We start from the raw sequence: 19066 nt of genomic DNA, 5'->3' as shown, positions 1-19066 counted from the left end.
TTTAGTTATAATGTGACTTTGCAATGAGTAAAGCTTCAGTATTAAACAACATTTCCATCAGCTGCACTTCTTCTTGTCTCCAGTAACCAGAGTTGGGTAGTTATATTTACTCAGTTACATTCACTTGAGGAAAGTTTTGGAAAAAACTTACTTCTATGAGTATCTTTACTTTGCTGTACTTTTTGTTTTTACTTGGGTAATTTTATTATGAAGTATTTCTGTTCTTACTTGAGTAAAAATATGTTGCGTACTCTGCCAGCAATGTATGATAAAGGTTTGGATGGATGTACTGTTTACAAATAGGAGTAAAACCATATCATTGTGTGCAATCTGGGTTTTGAGTGGGATTATTTAAAAAGAAAAGTCCATGTAAATGTTTGTCTTCACTGGTCTGATCAGGTTTCTGGGTGAATGTCGGCTCGGTCTCAGAGACGTTCTCAACTCTCCCAACTTTGCTGCCACCTTCACCGTCTCCCTGCTGGACACAAAGAGGAACAACACAGGGGTAAGCCGATCAACCGGTACAACTCCAACACGTCGATATCGCTGATCCATAAACACACGAGAAACAATAAATCACTCTAAACTCCATGTCAGCAAAACGCATTTAATTTAAAATAATCTACATGCAGCTCAAATATTAAACATAAATTAAGCTAAACTAAATAAGACAGTTGTTTTATCTGCCATTTATAACCAAACAATTCTGTTAACTAAATGAAACCTGGAGATGTAGTTTTTATTAATTTATGCAGTGTGCCACAGCAGAAGGAAAAATAATGGAGAAAAAACATTAAAGAATAACTCAAAGCCACTTTTTTCCCGCGCTCTGTATCAACTACGCTACACACAGACACTAGTGTATCAGGATTCAACAGAAAAAAAACACAAACATTTCCCACACAAAAAGCAGAACATTCATTACGTTACAGTTTTATGGTTTTAGGCTTGATGTTTATTTTTTTGCTATTATTAATAAGCAATCACTGTTGGGCCGCGTGTCTCTTCTAAAAATGAATGTCCTGCCCAGACTTTTATATCCCATACAAATGATTCCAGTTCTTTTTCTCCGTAAAACAATTAAGGCTCTAAATGGATGGCTGAGTTCTTTTATATGGGCAGGAAGGAAACCACGCTTAAAAATTTCTACACTGTGCCTCCCGTCCGCGAGTGGAGGCCTTGATCTCCCAGACATACGAAAGTATCAGATCAGCGCTCACATGCGTGCTGCTGCTGATTGGACAGGGGGGCCTGCTTCTCTGTGGCTCGATATAGAAAGCTCTATGTCCAGGTTCCCTTTAAAAAATTTACTTTTTTTGGGAAAAAACCATACTATAAAAACACACTGCAGTAACCCCATTACTATTAACACTGTGAGGGCATGGCAAATGGTCCAAAAACTTGAGGACAGGTTCCAAATTATATCACCTCTTACACCTATTTGTGATAACCCGATGTTTCTACCAGGCGCTATGGACTCTGGCTTCAAAATATGGTCAATAAAGGGAATTCGTACGCTTTCTGACTTGATGGAAGGTAACACATTATTATCATTCTCCCAACTATTGGATAAATATGATATTGGGAGGCAGGATTTCTTTCGCTATTTACAAATTAGAGATTTCATACAGAAAAAAACAACACTCGATGTGGACCAAACAATTTCAGTGTGTGAAAAACAGCTTTTTTCCTCCAGGGTAAAAACTTCAATCAAAACCTTTTACAACTTGCTGAAAGAGCTCCCCTTACCAAATACATTTCACCTAAAAGAAGTCTGGGAAAAAGAATTGCAGTGGGCAATAAATCAGGAGGAATGGGATGAGGCTTGGAAGAATGCAAAGTCTTTAAGTATTTGCAATCGGGTTAAGGCCATACAATTTAAAATTTTACACCGTGCGCACATTTCTCCTTCTCAGCGAAGTAAATTCAATGCAAGCCTCTCACCATTTTGTCTGAAATGTAGAGTGGATATTGGTAGTCTTACACATTGTTACTGGTCCTGCAGGGAAATTCAACATTTTTGGCATATAATAAAATGTGAATTAGATAAGATTTTCTCTGTTTGCACACAATTCAACCCATTGTATTTACTACTTGGTTTAACCGACACCGGTATTACTGGTAAATATCAGCGTCAACTCTACAGAATGCTTACTTTTTGTGCAAGAAAATGTGTGGTACTGAACTGGATTTCTGACAAAGCACCAAGTAAATCACAATGGCTAAATATAGTACTGGACTATATATCTTTGGACTATTTGACGAGCAAACTGCACAATAAAGAAAATAACTTTTATAAAGTTTGGGAACCTTTTATTTCTTATGTAGGATTTGAAACTTCGGTTTTTCTTCAGAGAGGATTTGTAATTTGAGGATGTCCGAATTGTAAACATCTGAAATGTTTTGGTATAGACCATTTGTTATCCTTTTTTTTTTTTTTTTTTTTCTTTTTCTTTCCCTTCTTTTCTCTTTGATAGGTATGTATATGTATATGTGTGTATGTGTACGCATATGCTCGTATATAGGTATGTAACTTTAAGAGCTGGATTGTTCTCTTGTTCTTGTCTTGTATTGTATTTGTTTGTCAAAAAGTTAAAACCAATAAATATAATTATAAAAAAAAAAAAAAAAAAAAAAATAAGCAATCACTATGGTTGATTAGCTACTGCTACCATTAGCTGAGCTAACACAGCTAATTTAAACACCTGCTCTACTGATAATCTGTTAGAGTTGGTGTTTAGGTTGCATTTTTAATTTTTTTTAACTGAACCAAAATAGAACAAATCCCACATCTCATCTGCATGCTAAGGTTTTCAAAGTCAAGCTAGCATAACTACTGAACTACTTCCCTCTCCCTTGATATTTTTTTTTCTTAATTAGAACTTTTTCTGCTCTTACCTAGTTGTTGCAGTGTTGTCAATTAGCAGCAAAGCACTAATTTATATTTTATATCACATTTAAGATTTAGTGCGTTACATTGATAACTTAACGGCTAAAACCAATGCTAGTTGTTGTTAGCAAACAGCTTTTGGGCCTCCATTAACGAGGTGACATCAAGCTGCAGGGGGTCCATATAACAAAGATTTTTCACAGATTTGTGATGGAAACGAAGCTACAGTCTGTGCCAACCCACAATGCTTTGCGTCCACCAGGCCACGCTGACCCTGCAGGTCTCCTACCTCCCTCCTCCAGGATCTGCTCCCATTTTCCATCCTCCCTCACAGCCGGAGTCTCTTCCTCACAGCAACCCCAACATAGAGCTGGACACAGTTACAAGTAACATGATCTGCGTAAAAGCTAATCGATAACCGCACAGATGACAACAGTTGGGTTTTCTTCTAATAAAACATGGCCGCCTGTTTTCCACCCAGTGATCTCTCTGGATACTTTGGGAGAGGAGGACACAGAGAGTATGATCATGGTTGAGCCTGCGGAGGAAGCAGGAGTTGACGACAGTCGGTCCCTGGTGATCATTGGCCCCCCGGGGCCTCCTGGCCAGGAGTCGCCCACCAACCAGACGCCCAAACGCTCCCCGCCGGCCTACAACAGGCATGGAGGGCTGAAGAAGAGGAGGAGAGGCACCAGCAGTCAGCCAAAACAGCTGGCCAACAAACCTCAGGACATACAGGTGCAGCTTTATACCGTAAAGGATTCAAACAGGAATGAAATGTAACTTCACTGACTGTCTGTTGTAAACAAATCTGAATTTATGTTTCAAGGTCAAGTCAAGAACTCTTGTTAAAACTGACTCTGCAGGTTATCAGTGAAAATCATGTTAAGAATTAAACTGAAATACAAATTCAACTGATACAAAACTATGACTGAGTATTGGAGCAAATAAAATAGAGTAAAATAAAATTAAAAGAATAAAGTTAATATAAAAAAAATCAAGTACAAGATAATATTACAACTATTTAATCTCGTAATTTTATAAATGCATTTTCAAAATATTATGATTATTCTGTTATTGCAATTTTTTTCTGATATAAATTTTTTTATTTTTGTAATACTAATTTATTTTCAAAGTATTATTGCAGCTTTATGCCCTGCGACAGGCTGGCGACTCGCCCAGAACGCAGCTGGAGATAGGCACCAGCAACCCTCTCGACCCCATTAGGGATGAAGGGTGTTCAGAAAATGGATGGATGGATGGATATTGCAGCTTTATTCAAATTATTTTAACCTTATTTTCAAAATTTTATGACTATTCTCCTATTATTGCAACCCTATTCTGGTATTATTTTGACTTTATTCATGTATGACTTTATTTTCCTAATTTTACTTCTCAAAATATTATGACTATTCATATACCATTACTAATTTATTCTCCTTTATTTCGACTTTATTCCTGTACGACTCCATTCTCGCAACATAATAACTTTGTTCTGGTAATTTAATGAGTATTCTTGTAATTTTATTTATTTTACTTTTTCTTTTTACTGCCCTAATATTCTAAGACGATACTTTTGCTGCACAGTTAATTGACCCAAAATGTGTTTGATTTAGTAAATATGGACGGGATGTTTGACCTTTATTGACCTCTGGAAGCAATAATTAACAGCTTTAAAAAGACATTAATACAAATGAAAATTTTTGGTTCAGGAACATTTGATAACAGCTTCGCATCAGAAGACCGGTTTCACTTGGTGTTTTATGAAAGCCGTTGTTTACCAATTCTCGCTCAACAAACCGTTTCTGCTCAGGTTCGCGTTCGGGTCGTTGAAGCTCGACAGTTACCTGGAGTCAACATCAAACCCGTAGTGAAGGTGGCAGTCGCCGGGCAGACTAAGAGAACCCGCATCAGAAAGGGAAACAACCCGGTGTTCGATGAGGTGAGGAACTCTCACTGCAGGGTGTCCAATGTGAGACCCGAGGGCCATTTGTGGCCCTTGGGATAATTTTGTGTGGCCCCTGACTGCAGTTCAAGAATTGCTCAAATCTGATTCTTAACCAGAGGTGGGCAGAGTATCTAAAAAATGTACTCAAGTAAAAGTAGCACTACTTCAACATTTCAATGTCTATTCAAGTACGGAGTAACTGGTCCAATTATCAATCATTTAATGTTTAAAAATTACAAAACAGAACAAAACAAAACATAAAGTTAAGTGGAAATTTTGCTATTTCAAGGACCAAAATGACAATAATTCATAAAAAATTTTTAAAAATCAGGCGAAAGAAAATGTTTTTTCAATAGAAAAGTTATGAAACTTTAACAAAAACTGCAGGTGTGTGTGTCCGTGTTCTGGTTAAAACATGCTTGTTTTTAATTCAATGGGTAGAAAATGCAGAAATTTTACTCAAGTAAAAGAAGAAATACATCACAATAAAAAAAATAAATATAGTAAGAATAAAATCTACAGCGTAGTTAAAAAATACTCCTAAAAGTACAATTTTTCAAAAAAGTTACTTTAGTAAATGTAAGTAGTTACTACCCAGCTCTGTTCTTGGGCGTATGGAGCCAATATTCACACTTTATGTAATCAGGTTGAGATTTCCACAGCAAGTTTTATCTTCTTAACCTGAAAATGTTAAATTCAACACAAAGAATTGTTGCTTTTATTTTATTTTATAGAATGAAACAAACATCCAGTGACTTTTTACCCAGAAACACATGTGGGCACATCCATTAATTAAATGCAGATTTTAGGTTTCAGAAGAAAATTCTTATTTTTGTTCCTGGAAGTGAAATAAAAACATTTCATAGAAAACACAGTAGAACATAATAGTCCCAACTGTAGAAATTAGGCAAAAATCATATAAACATATTTCTAAAATTAAAATATCACTTCTTTAATGGATAGTAGTGCAGGTAAAGGATAGAACATTTACAATAATATAATTTTTGCACTTTTAATTGGGGAGAAAAAGGCTTATTTTGGACACCTTTACCATCTTTATTTTTATTTTCTGTCCAACATTTGTCGATTTTCATCTGCAGACGTTCTTCCTGAACTTTTACGAGACGCCTTCAGAGCTGTTTGACGAACCCATCTTCATCACTGTAAGCCTGAATTAAGATTCTGAATCACGATTCAAGGCAAATATGTTGGCAACATATTTATTTTATTCCTTACAAGCTTCAGTTTTCTGTTATTTGGTAATATGGACATAAAAGATGGAGATTTTGATCAGGTGTTTCCCATCACAGGTGTGCGACTCTCGCTCACTAAGAACTGATGCTGTAATCGGTGAATTCAAGGTAAAACGCTCATCTCAGACGTTTTCATTTTTAGCTAAGTTTGTCCTTCCAGCTTCTCCAATTGAACCGGATTCCGTTTTAATTATATACTGAAAGCTTCTGCAATCATAACGGAGGCTCAGTCGTCTTTGCTGAACATTTTGTGTTCAGCAAATATTGAACAAACGACGGCAACAACTGTTCGTATCCTAGCAACCGAAAACAAAAAGACAAAACCACATCCTGTTAAGCATTCTTCAAAATAAAAGACTTCCGCTCTCCAAATAAATCATGCTTTGTACTTAAATATGTTTCCCTTCACCTTTTTGTATTTATGTACAATACTAAGTCACAACAATTTAAATCTAAAATCTATTATGTTTCATTACAGTTGGATGTCGGCACTGTCTACAATGAACACAGTAAGTGCATTTTTGTTAGTTTTTATACTTTTTGCCATTTTATTGACAGGTAATTTTGATTTCCCCACCCTACAGGACATTGCTTTTTGAGGAAATGGCTTCTGCTGTGTGACCCTGACGACTTCTCTGCTGGGGTCAGAGGTTACCTGAAAGTCAGCGTGTTTGTCCTGGCAGCTGGCGATGAACCACCGGTGAGCAAGAGGCATGGCTGTAGATGTGGGAGAGAAAAATGACCTAGAAATGCAGTTTAAAAAAACATTAGCGTGTTATAAAAAAATATAAGCAAATTACTTGAAAATATTTTTATTTAAACTTAAATGCATGTTGATATAAATACCAGTTATTGATTAAAGAGTTAAGATAAAGTTGACTGATGAGTAGCCATTTTTAAAATATTTTTTTCTTAAGGATCGAACGTTAAAATGTTGCTTCATGAAGCGCTTTAACTTATAACAGCCCTCAATAATCACCCTTGCTTTTTGGCATCCTGTCATATGGGAAAGGTTGCTAAACTAAACATAGGCTTTTCTTTTATAGGGTTTGGTGGGATGGCTGAAAAACGTATCACCACATAATAATTTCATATCAGTCAATATCAATACTTATTGTTTAGTTTTTCTGTTCTAAATATCTGAAATGCCGCCAAACTGGTGGCAGTATTTCGGAGCAGTTAAGAGCCTTAAACTGCTGCTGTGGCAGTTACTCGTTGCTAGGTAACCAAAGAATGACTGAGTTGCTAGGTAACCAAAGAGAGAGTTAGCTGATTCCACCAACATAGAGGTTGAGCAGCTAAAGGCTTTCCTCTACCTTCATCTCCCATAAAGCTGTGCTGTTCTAGATTCAAGTTCAATAAAAATAGTATATATTGACTATTTATCAGATGTATTATTGATTGATGTCTTTCTCAATATATATTTTTACTGATTTGCTGCCCATTCCTACTCACGAGCATGAAAACAGCAGGTATTTATGTAATTTTATAACATTTTCCTATCCAGCCTGCTTACTTTGAGCATATTAGTAAATATGCTAATATTTAAAGTGTGGTTCTTCTTGTGCTGATGTAGTGAGCAAACTCAACTGAGTTTAACTTCCTCTCTGAGTTGTTGTGTCAAACCTCGCTTGTTTCCAGGCTGATAAACGGGAGTGTGTTGAGGAGAAAGAGGACATCGAAGGAAACCTGCTGAGACCGGCCGGACTCTCCCTGAGAGGGGCCGTCTTCACGCTCAGGATCTTCAGAGCTGAAGATTTACCTCAAAGTGAGTCTTCGTAAAGCTTCTATCCTTTTTCTAGCTTCTTATAAGCTCAAACTGAAAACGCTCCGCCATGTTTGGCTAGTGGACGACGCCTTCATGGATGGAATGAGGCAGATTCTCGGGTTTGACACCAACAGAAAGAACTTGGTGGATCCGTTGGTGGAGATCCACTTTGCTGGAAAGACGGTGACTTTTACCTTCAGTAATATAAACCTTTCAGTATTTCAGTCAAAAATATACCATCTGAAATCCATTGCTATAATCTTTCAGGTCTGCACCAAGATTTTGGAGAAAAATGCCAATCCTCAGTGGAACCAAAGCCTGGCAATGCCAATTAGAGTAAGACAAACAGAGTTTGGTTTACCATGAAGCATTGAGCACAGATTCATGTTTATATTGGGATTTTATTTTATTTTTTTCAGTTTCCCTCAATGTGTGAGAAGATGAGGATTCGACTTGTGGACTGGTGAATCCGTACATTTTATCTGATTAAATCTTACCAGTTTCATGGTTCTCTGAACCAACACTATCAAACAAACTATATTATAGAAACCTCAGTCATTTTCAGGGATGTGTTTCTTTTTCAAGGTCATTGGAACAATAAAAGGTTTCAAATGGATTTTGGAAATCAATTTAATACATGTTTTTTCTTCCTTCCTTTTCTCAGAAAGATTACAAATATTTTCGGTAACTGGCTTTTATTTCAACCATCTCTTCTTTGAGTTGATCTGAATTTAAAGTTCAGATAATTAGAAGCTGTAAAACAAGATGGCCTCTTTGGGCGTGCTGACATCACTCTGAGCTACATGGAAACTCAAGGAGTTGATTGGTGAAAATCAAAATTCTAATTTTACAAAAAACTTCAAAAACAAAAAGAAGTATTTCAATGAATCAACAGAGAGTTGTAATGTATTTTATTTAGTCTCTATTGATGAAGTAGCTTTTGGTTTGATCCAGTTAGAAAACACTGGATCCAATCTGGCTGAGGTTTCCTGAACAGTTCGTCAAGAAAAGATTAACACGCCACTTTGTGTAATTGTCTTATAATTAAACTGAGTAGTTAATCTGATCAAAGCTTTCAGTTTCCAAAGATATTAGATTGATATATTTGGCTTTGAGAATATGTTTAGCAGCTCTGGGTTCTTCTTTTTCCCATTTCAGGGACAGAGCCAGTCACAACGATGTGATCGGTACCACCCACCTCTGCATGTCTAAGATCTCGGCCCCTGGAGGAGAGATCGACGGTAAGTCGCTTATCTAAACTAGTTCAAGGGTTCATTCACACCAGGCCTGTTCAGTCCACTTTAATCAAACTCCAGTTTGTTTGTCTGGAAAGTCTGGTTCATCTCTGGAAGTATGAATCAAACTCTGATGCGGACCAAAAATCCAAACAAACCTCAGTCCGGTTGAAGTGAGTGGTGTGGTTCGAAGGCATATGTGAATGTGAAACGGACCAGAGACCGCTCCAAAAACAGGAAGCAGAGTACAGTACAGGGCATTCTGGGTAAATACAACCCAAACAAACGGCTCGTGTTTTTCTATGGAAGATAAAAGAGAAATCCTACAATTGCTAAAATCCGACTTCACTCCCATTTTTGTTTTCAACAAGTTGTGCTCAGTGTTTTCTTCTGCCGTTTTCATGTCATTTTGTTCAATGATTATTGGTGCAGAGGGGGAGAACAGGTTTTTTTGGTACTTTGACGCAGCGCAGCTGAAAATGTAACAATTTTCATCTCCGATCATCTACTGGACTATCAGGTGAAAACACCCATCGGGCAAATCTAGACTGGATTTGAAAGCACCAGTGTTTATGCAGAATTTAGGCTTTGTCATCTTGTGATGGTTTTGTTTCTGGCTTTTTTCCACTCAGACGCTCATACAAACGTCTCCTAGGCTAATCCCGGAGTGACAAGAAGAAATGGCATAAGGGGAGACACTAGCTGTGCTTATTTGAAATTCAAATATTGTTTGGTGTATAAGAGTTTCTAAGGGGGAGATGTGAAACGTGTTTTATTTGAAGTCAGTGGCTGAAAAATACATAATAACTATCATGAGCTAGTACAAATATAGCAGCATTTGGTCACCATATGTAAGGAATATGTAATATTTATTAGAAATAAAAAAAACCTGTTTAGGTCTTGGTGAAAAAAATATTTAAGAAATTGGAAATATCAGATATTGAAATCTAGTCTGAAAATGATTAGTTTCACTTTGCTAATACCTTGGTAAAAATGAATGTATCCAATATGTTTTAAAATGAAATAGGCTGGTTCTGTGTTGTCTTACTCCAGTGATCCTGCATCAAACTGACATGGTACAGTTTGATCTGAATCCTTATTCATTTCATTATAATCATTTTGATGAATAACGGAGATACAAATTTATTTTTAAAAACTCCCAAACTCACCTTCATAACTACAATTCCTCCAAATTTTGACTCCAGAATAAACCAAAAATAATTATTAAATATATTAAAGATATTTTTTCCTTTCTTTTTGCTTTTATGCGAGTCAAATTTCTATATTTTTCCTCACTGACTGTGTTCGTCGTAGATCATTTGAATTTTCATTACTGATCTGGTTACTTTGGTCATTATTTCAGTTACACCTTTCAAAATAAGTTTATTTATTTGCACTTTTGAGAAACGTTGTTTCTTGGACAGTTTCTTCAACCGTTGGATGAAGTGTTGGTTTGTCAACGTAACACAGCATGGGTACTTTTCAGTTGACTTTGCATGAATTCAAACTTGATGTTTCTGTGATAAATATACACATCACTCCTTCTTTGAAGCTTATTTTATTCCAGATAAACACAACTTGCCTGAGTTTTGCTTTGACCATGTTTTCGATGCATCTGTCGAAGAAAACATGAACAATTTCACATCAACGTCTGTAAAAGCAGAGGGAACTAACAACATTGGCTTGATTGCTTGGGTTTGGGTTTGAGTTGCGTTCAGGAACCTCTGTTTCCATACTTTCATTTTGAATTTCTTTGACTCTTAACCATCCTTCCTCTCTACGCATTCAGATGACTTGACTCCTCGGACCGTCCACTCAGGAAGTACGTCTACTTTCCTACAACACTTTCCTTTTACGAGAACCCACTCAACAAATCTGTTTGATAGAAAATTAATTTCTGTGTAATATAGAGAAAACCACAACCTATTTCCATCAGTAGAGCAGTTGTGTTTAGTTTTTTTAAGGTGTGCCATAGTTGTTCTGTTTGACCAGTTAATAAAAGTTTCTATGTATCTTGTGTGACTGCAGTTGATGACAGCCTTGGTTTCCTGCCGACGTTTGGGCCGTGTTTTGTCAATCTGTACGGGAGTCCCAGAGAGTTCACCGCCTTTAACGACCCTCATGAAGCTCTAAACCTGGGAAAAGTAAGACCTCATCCATTATTCTGCATGAATGTTCACCCAGATCCAAAGAGACACCAGATGTGTTGCCACATGGTGAGACTTTATGTAACCTTCAGGCACATTGGTTATAATTTGGTTATAATTTTGTTATAGAATTAATATAAACTAATAATATTTTATTAATTGGATGGATGGATGGATGGATGGATGGATGGATGGATGGATGGATGGATGGATGGATGGACGGACAAACAGACAGATGGATGAACAAATGATAGATGAACAAGTGGATGAATGAATGAATGAATGAATGAATGAATGAATGAGTGGACAGATGGATGAACGGATGGATGGATGGATGGATGGATGGATGGATGGATGGATGGATGGATGGATGGATGGATGGATGGATGGATGGATGGATAGATGAACAGATGGACGGATTGGTGGTGGATGTCAGACATCACTTTGGTCTCCGCTGGGTAAAGTCGTATTTCTGGTCCATCAGGGTGAAGGCGTGGCGTACCGCGGCAGAATTTTACTTGAACTGACCACCAAGCTGACGGAGAAGCTGGAGCACCAACCGGAAGACATCCCATCAGACGACCTGCTGGTGGTGGAGGTGAGAGACGACCTCCACCTCGAGGAAACTCTAAACGTAGACACATGGACGCCATCTTTCTCTCTCTGCCTTACAGAAGTTCCTCAGAAAGAGGAAGTTTTCTCTGTTTGTGGCGTTTTACTCAGCCACGCTCCTGCAGGACGTCGACGACGCTATCCAGTTTGAGGTCAGCATCGGTAACTATGGCAACAAGTTCGACTACACCTGCCTCCCTCTGGCCTCCACGACACAGTTCAGCAGGGCTGTGTTTGACGGTAAGTTGGGTTGTTAGTAATGTAGGACCTAACTATAACTCTTAAAAGAGGTTATTGCTTCACTTTGAAACCAAATAAAATTTTTGAAAACTTATGTATTCTCCTCTGTTTTAGGTTGCCACTACTATTACCTCCCTTGGGGAAACATCAAGCCGGTGGTAGTTCTGTCGTCAGAGTGGGAAGACATTCGACCGAGGATTGAGGCTCTCAACATGCTGCTCGCCATCATAGATAGACTGGTTGGTGCTGCTGCTTCTGCAAATTAGCCTCCTTAAGAGATTCATGTAGACACCAAAACAATCAATTTTCTTGTCCAGGAGACAAACCTGCAGCAGGTGCAGCTGGAGGTCAAGGCAGGGAGCGATATGGAAAATGTAGAACTGCGAGTTGTAGAGCTGCTGGATCATCTAATCGCAGACTGCAGGTATCAAATGGATCGTTTCACTGTTGGTTCCTGTATGTTTAAATGCTAAGTAGAAGACGTGGCGGTCCTCGGTTTAATTCCCAGTCTCAGACCATGTCTTTTGCTTCTTTATCCTTCTTATTTTCTGTCCATTTACTGTTAAATAAAAAGCCACTAGAGCTCTATTTCATTCCTTTAGTGCCATGTGGATCTAATTGGCATCATACCTAAATTTACACCTGCAGGTGTAATTAACATTTGATTCTAATCAAAAACACAATAAAATTATTTGTACAATTTTTTTAAAATACTGGTGAAAATCTTTTTTAAAAAGTTAAATGTTCCTAATTTTTTTGGGAATATTTGTTTCTTTTTTACAGTGAATTCCCACCAAAAGTGGGCGGAGCCAAGGGGCAAATTGGGGTGTGGCTCTAATTGAAATACACTTCAATTGGAGTCAAATATAACAATTTCTTATTGTTATAATTTAATTAATTTATTTATTTCATAAAGTAAATAAATTGGGTATCAAAAATCCAACCTAGAAATTTTAAAGTTTTTTTTTAGCAAATTTATTAGATTAAGCTCAAAATTTCAAAGCTTTTCTAGCAAATTGTTGACTTTTTAACAACTGAAATTTCCAAGTTTTTCCTAGAAAATTTTCAAACTATAAATTTTCTGAAATTAAACAAAAAAAATTTGGGGGGGGAGGGATTCTAGCAAAATGTACACTTTTGAAACAGAAATTTCTTTGTTTTCGCTTTACAATTTCAGAGATTTTTTTGCAGAAATTTACTTTTTTTTCTTTTTTCAATCTACTCTGGCCCCAGTTGTAGATAATCCAGGGAAAATGTTTCTAATATTTGTTTCATAGTGAGGAGCTGCCCGCCCTCGACAGGTGGCAGTGCGCCACTCCTCTCGATCGCTCGCTCAGGCACATCCGCAGCCTCCACTTGCAGCAGATCATGGCGGCGGCGCTGGCGCTGAAACATGGACCAGAAACCGAGCTTTCTTTGGTGCTGGAGCAGGCAGAAGACTGGGCCAACCGACTGAAGACGATCGCTGAGGAGGTGAGAGCTAATCCAGCTAACCAGGAGGTCATTGGGCTAATTAAAAGGTTAAAGGTGAAAACCTGACGGTGAGTTTTGTGTCTCAGCCTCAGAACAGCCTTCCAGACATTGTGATCTGGATGCTGCAGGGTGACCGCCGGGTTGCGTATCACCGCATCCCAGCGCACACAGTTCTATTCTCCCAGCAGTACTGTGGGAAACACTGCGGACAGCTGCAGAGCGTCTTTCTCAAGGTGCTTACACACACACACACCTGCACACACACACTCTTAATTACCAGAACAATTGATGTAACACTTCATGTTGCTCTAGAAATATCATTCATCTTTGCTTGTGGGCCACATTACTTTAATTCCAGAGACCAGAAGTGGCCCGTGTACCACAGATTGACCACCCCCACTCTTTGTGACTGACCTGGTGTGTTTCAGTACCCGCAGGGCAGCGGCGGAGAAGCCAAACTTCCGGGTCAGCTGAGGGTGAAGGTGTGGTTCGGCCTAGCTGCTGACGCCAAACACTTCAACCAGTTTGCTGAAGGAAAACTGTCCGTGTTTGCTGAGACGGTAAGAGACGAGATGAGAAACAGAACCAATTGTTTTTACAGTGGATGGAGGAGAAAATGGCTCCATCCAGTCATTCCTTGTTTCTTTATAGTTCACTTTAATTCAACCAGACTTTAATGTTTTCTGATAGTTTTGATCAAACGTTTTCTTGCAGGTGGCCGCTCCCTTCAAATCTAACAAACATTGTGTTGCAAAATATTTTGGTCGTGCCGCTATAATTTTAAAGATATTAATAAAAAACTTTTCTGGGGTCATGAAAGGTCAATTATTCCCCCTGCTCACTTTTATAAAATCAAACAAATTTGGTGTCAATCAACTCAGCTGCATTTGTGCTACGTTTGTGTAGCAAATTTTTTTATTTGTGCTGTTTTTGTCAAAAATATTAATGAAAGTTTAAAGCTCAAAAGGTCAGCCAACAGCACCACATTGCCCAAATCTAACAAATAAAATTTGTCAATTGGTGTCAATTGCTTCTCCTGTGTTTGTGCTGCAAAAATTTTTTTTGGTGCTGCTATCATTTTAAATATGGTAATAAAAAGTTTCTAGATGTAACCTCCGCAACTCCTGCTCACACTTACAGAAGAAATCAAATTTGGTGTAAACAACTTAGCTAAGTTTGTGCAGCAGAAGCGTTTGTGCTGCTTTTTGCTTTCACGATATTAGTGAAAGTTTAAAGGTCAAAAGGTCAACCAGCCCCGCCAGATTACCAGTATCTAGCAAAATTGGTGTCAAATGTTTTTGCTACATTTGTGCAGTTAAGTTTTTATTTGTGCTGCTTTTGCTTTGAAGATATTAATGATGATCTCTGGGAACGTTTTTATCAATATTTTTAAAATGGTAGCTTCACAAACAAAAACATTTGCTGCACAAACGTTTGGCACCGATTTTGTTAGATTTGAAGAAGGCGGTGGAGCCAACTTCACTCAGGTGTTTTGCTTCACTCCATTAAAAATGCTGAAGGGACTGAGGTCTCCATGGAAACCTGTCTTGGATCATTTGCAGTACGAGAACCAGACCCGGCTGGCTCTGGTGGGAAGCTGGGGAACGACGGGTCTGACCTACCCGAAGTTCAGCGACGTCACGGGGAGAGTGAAGCTGCCCAAAGAGAGCTTCAAGCCGTCACCTGGATGGACCTGGGCTGGAGACTGGTTCATCAGCCCCGAGAGGACGTGAGTCCAAGACTACTGTCACCCTGCAGAGCTTAATGCTCAATTCAGATTCTTTTATTTATGTTTTTTTTTTTTAGCATGGTCCTTCACACTACAAAGGTTATCAAAGTTAAATAAAACTAGTGAGTAAACACCAGAGTCAGTTTTTGTTCAGCAATAATTGGAGACATTTTCTTGAAAAGAGTATCTTCTGTTGAGTTTTCATCACTCAATTTATGTAAACACAATCACATCACAACACTGTGACCTTTTTGAATTTTGCACCTAAAAATTAAACAAAGTATGAAACACTAAAAATACTACTACAATTAATAAAAGTAATCTAAAAGAAAACAATATTGAACTAATTATAACTAATAGAATCTAGCAAATGCAGTCTCAACTAATTAACACCAATTGAACTAAACAAATAAAACTAAACTACAGTGTAAAAACACAAAATTTCAGTTGAAAACCCCAAATTTGTAAAAACGTACCTACACTTCAGTTTTTATACGAAACTATAGTTCAAACCCAACATAGTTGGCCTTTTTTCAAAATAATTGGGTTTTTCAGTTAAAACCCCCCCAATAGTTGGGTTATTCGATATAATTACATTTTATTGGTCTAATTCTATTAAAAACCCAGTCATTATGGGCTTTTCCCAAAATAATTGGCTATATCAGTTGAAAAACCCTAAATAATTCGGGCTTTCACCATAGTTTAGATTTATTTGTCTAGCTCAACTTAAAAACCCAACTATTTTGGGTTTCTCCCAAAATAGTTGGGGAAAAGTTTGGTCCAATGTATTGTCAATTAAGTTAAAATATTTGACATAAAACTTGCAGATAAAAACCCCTTTTGTTCAGATGATGCAGTATTGCACCTGCGGTTTCTCTCCAGGCTGCTGTTTGACGTGGATGCCGGTCACATGACCTTCACAGAGGAGGTGTTTGAGAACCAGTTGAGGTTGCCGGGTGGACAGTGGATCGGCATGCCGGAGGGCTACACCGACGTGGTGCGTACCTGGACCCGTTTCCCAACATGTCGCTCTCAGCAGAGACCAAAAAATCTGTGTTTCTGTTCCAGAACGGGGAGAAAACGGTGCCGAAAGACGAGGTGGAGTGTCCTCCTGGGTGGGTGTGGGACGAGGTGGAGTGGAGCGAAGATCTCAACAGAGCTGTTGATGATCAAGGTGCTGAGAAAGTAAAACACCCACCCACAAGCAGAGATAAAAGCTAATCTTTAGCTTTGATAATGGGTTTGTTTTTAACTTCAGGTTGGGAGTACGGCATCACCATTCCTCCGGACCGCCGACCAAAGTCTTGGGTTCCTGCAGAGAAGATGTACCACACCAACCGGAGGAGGCGATGGATCCGGATGAGACGGAGAGACCAGCAGAAGATGGAGGCTCTCAGGAAGGTGACTGGTTTATAAATTAAAAAGATAAACTGATTTAATCACCTCTAAATGACATCATGTGATACTTTTCCATGATTTCAGCACGCTGTAGTCTTTATTAAGTTCCTATAATTCAATTTAGTTAAATTTGGAAGTGGAGCTAGTATTTTTTTAAATCAATATTAAGAGAATATTCACTTAAAACAAGCTCCTATATCATGCTGAAAAGTTACTTATATGCTGATCTTGTCTTTTCTCATAAAATATTGAAATATTTGCACTTGAAACTGAACCAAATTTACTTGGAAAATTTGGCTTTTGTATTGAAAGTGCTATGGTGTTATCTGGTGAATGGATAATTCACTAAAAAATTATATTCATATATTACGTATATATGAATATATTACATAATATTCATTATGTAACCTTGTTTTTTTAAATATTTTTCTTTAATATATTTATTTAACTCATTGTAATATGTTGAATAAAGTTATATTTACTTGTAGTATTTAGTGAATGGATAAATAGCAAAAATTGCTAAGGCACATTGTTAATTACATAGTAATCTTTTTTAATATATTTATTTAACTAAATAGTTATTTTAATTTGCAGTATTTTGAGGCAACAATAAAAGTAATTAAAAAATGTAAATTCACAATGATAATTCAAAATATTAACGATATAATAACCTTGTTTGTTAATATTTTTTAATATGCTGAATAAACTTAAAGTTATTTGTAGTGTTATCTGGTGAATAAATTAACTAAAAAAATAATTGATAATATTATTAGTTCACATTTTAAAAATATTTTCGTTTAAAATATTGAATTAAATGTAATATGTTGAATAAAGAAAGGTACCAAAAACATGTTAAACGTATAAAGTGAAAAAGTAATTGATTTAAATTAAAGTATGAATAAATAAATAAAAATTATCCGCTTTCCCCCTCTGGTGCAGTTTATATGATTTTCTAGCTGTAATTTTCTCTTTGACCACCAGATGGTGGTCCAGTCGCACAAGTAATGAAAAATACGATGTAGAAGAAGCGTCACCTTTGCCCTTATTTCTGTTTTATCCCTTTTTTTCTCCGGAGAGAAACAAAGTTGAAGAAATGTTGAGGAAAATCTTCAAATTTTTTTTTAACCTCCCACAGCAGCGACCGGATGATACAGACAAGGAGGGCTGGGAGTACGCCTCGCTGTTCGGCTGGAACTTCCACCTGAAGCCCAGGAAGACGGACAGCTTCAGGAGGCGCAGGTGGCGCTGCCGCATGGAGCCGCTGGAGAAGACCGGACCGGCCGCCATCTTTGCTCTGGAATGTTCTCTGGTGAGCAGCATTAGCTTCCGGAACCCCTTTGAAAACACACAAAAAATGCTATATAATATGTACAGAAATATTGAATTTTACATTTCCCCCTCACTTTTGTATGGTCTGAAATAATTATTAAATGAATTTAGCATAAAAGCTGCTGAATATCTTCATATTTATGACTTTAATTAATCTGTGGTGGTTGAATATATTTCACAGGATGTCCAAACTGCGGCCTTCAGAACAATTATGGGTTTTAGTTTTATACAGATTTCCACTTTTGTCTCATCAGTCCTTAGCTAAATATTTTTTTAGCTTTTATTAGTTATTCTGTATGTTCAGAGCTAGCTAAAATTAGCTATTTCTAAGTTAGCTGATGTTATGTTTTAGCTGGTAAAGTTTTAAAAGTAAGGAAATCTTGAAACTTAAGCTTTGCAACAATTTTAAAAGGAAGCCAGAAATATTATTTAGCTTTATTTTAATTGGATAAAATCCTTTTACTGTTACTTAACTTCCAGTAGCTGCTAAGTGCTAGCATTCATGAACCAATCACAAAGCTTTTTTCTACCAGATATGAGTTTAACTTACAAAACAAATCTGGAGTGATTCCAGCTGATGGCAAAATATTTTACATTTTCCTTCTCACTTTTATTCACTATTAAGAAATTGTTACATTCATTTAGCACAAATGTTGCCTCATAAATTCTGATTTTAGTTAGCAATGAGTTCTGTGTTGGGAAATTGTATCAGATAATATATGACTGATGTTGTATAAGTACCAATTAAAATTTTCCTCCACAAGAAATTATGTTAAATTTTTATGTTAATTTCATTATATTTTATTTAATCTCCACACCTTATGCTTTTTTGCAGCAGTGATTTATTCTGTCTTTTTCTTGTCTGAAACTTGTTTACAAAGTTTTCTGCACACACCAAGGCAATGAAATAAAATGTCTAAGCTCTAGAGTTAAATCACATGGCTTATCTTTTTAAAAGTATAATAAATATTTGGAGGACATTCAAAATTTATCCATAATTAAAGTGCAGTTTTTATTTTTTTATTACTTTTTGTAGTGACCAGG

General features: G+C 37.1%; 1 protein-coding gene across 9 annotated transcripts in view; it reads left to right on the top strand.

Annotated features, from left to right (window-relative positions):
- dysf (dysferlin, limb girdle muscular dystrophy 2B (autosomal recessive)) overlaps positions 1–19066 on the top strand; it is an 88259-nt gene that overhangs the window by 12133 nt on the left and 57060 nt on the right. For 4 of the 9 annotated variants that reach the window (XM_044097542.1, XM_044097539.1, XM_044097543.1 and 1 more), the window contains exons 4-30: positions 400–505; positions 3153–3276; positions 3372–3628; positions 4704–4832; positions 5939–6001; positions 6149–6199; positions 6570–6600; positions 6676–6791; positions 7733–7859; positions 7939–8042; positions 8127–8195; positions 8279–8322; positions 9018–9100; positions 10884–10916; positions 11123–11238; positions 11726–11839; positions 11916–12093; positions 12208–12332; positions 12411–12517; positions 13371–13566; positions 13653–13799; positions 13995–14126; positions 15129–15295; positions 16178–16292; positions 16364–16469; positions 16554–16696; positions 17829–18002. In XM_044097542.1, the coding sequence (XP_043953477.1) occupies positions 400–505; positions 3153–3276; positions 3372–3628; positions 4704–4832; positions 5939–6001; positions 6149–6199; positions 6570–6600; positions 6676–6791; positions 7733–7859; positions 7939–8042; positions 8127–8195; positions 8279–8322; positions 9018–9100; positions 10884–10916; positions 11123–11238; positions 11726–11839; positions 11916–12093; positions 12208–12332; positions 12411–12517; positions 13371–13566; positions 13653–13799; positions 13995–14126; positions 15129–15295; positions 16178–16292; positions 16364–16469; positions 16554–16696; positions 17829–18002 (3157 nt within the window). Of the gene's footprint in view, positions 1–399; positions 506–3152; positions 3277–3371; positions 3629–4703; positions 4833–5938; positions 6002–6148; positions 6200–6569; positions 6601–6675; positions 6792–7387; positions 7564–7732; positions 7860–7938; positions 8043–8126; positions 8196–8278; positions 8323–9017; positions 9101–10883; positions 10917–11122; positions 11239–11725; positions 11840–11915; positions 12094–12207; positions 12333–12410; positions 12518–13370; positions 13567–13652; positions 13800–13994; positions 14127–15128; positions 15296–16177; positions 16293–16363; positions 16470–16553; positions 16697–17828; positions 18003–19066 lie in introns of those variants that run through there. The other 5 variants (XM_044097541.1, XM_044097547.1, XM_044097546.1 and 2 more) reach the window with 2 other exon arrangements.

Source organism: Gambusia affinis, linkage group LG18 (genome assembly GCF_019740435.1).
Source record: "Gambusia affinis linkage group LG18, SWU_Gaff_1.0, whole genome shotgun sequence".
Taxonomy (NCBI): Eukaryota; Metazoa; Chordata; class Actinopteri; order Cyprinodontiformes; family Poeciliidae; genus Gambusia; species Gambusia affinis.
Note: the sequence above shows the minus strand (reverse complement) of the source record. Positions and strands in the feature narration are given on the sequence as shown.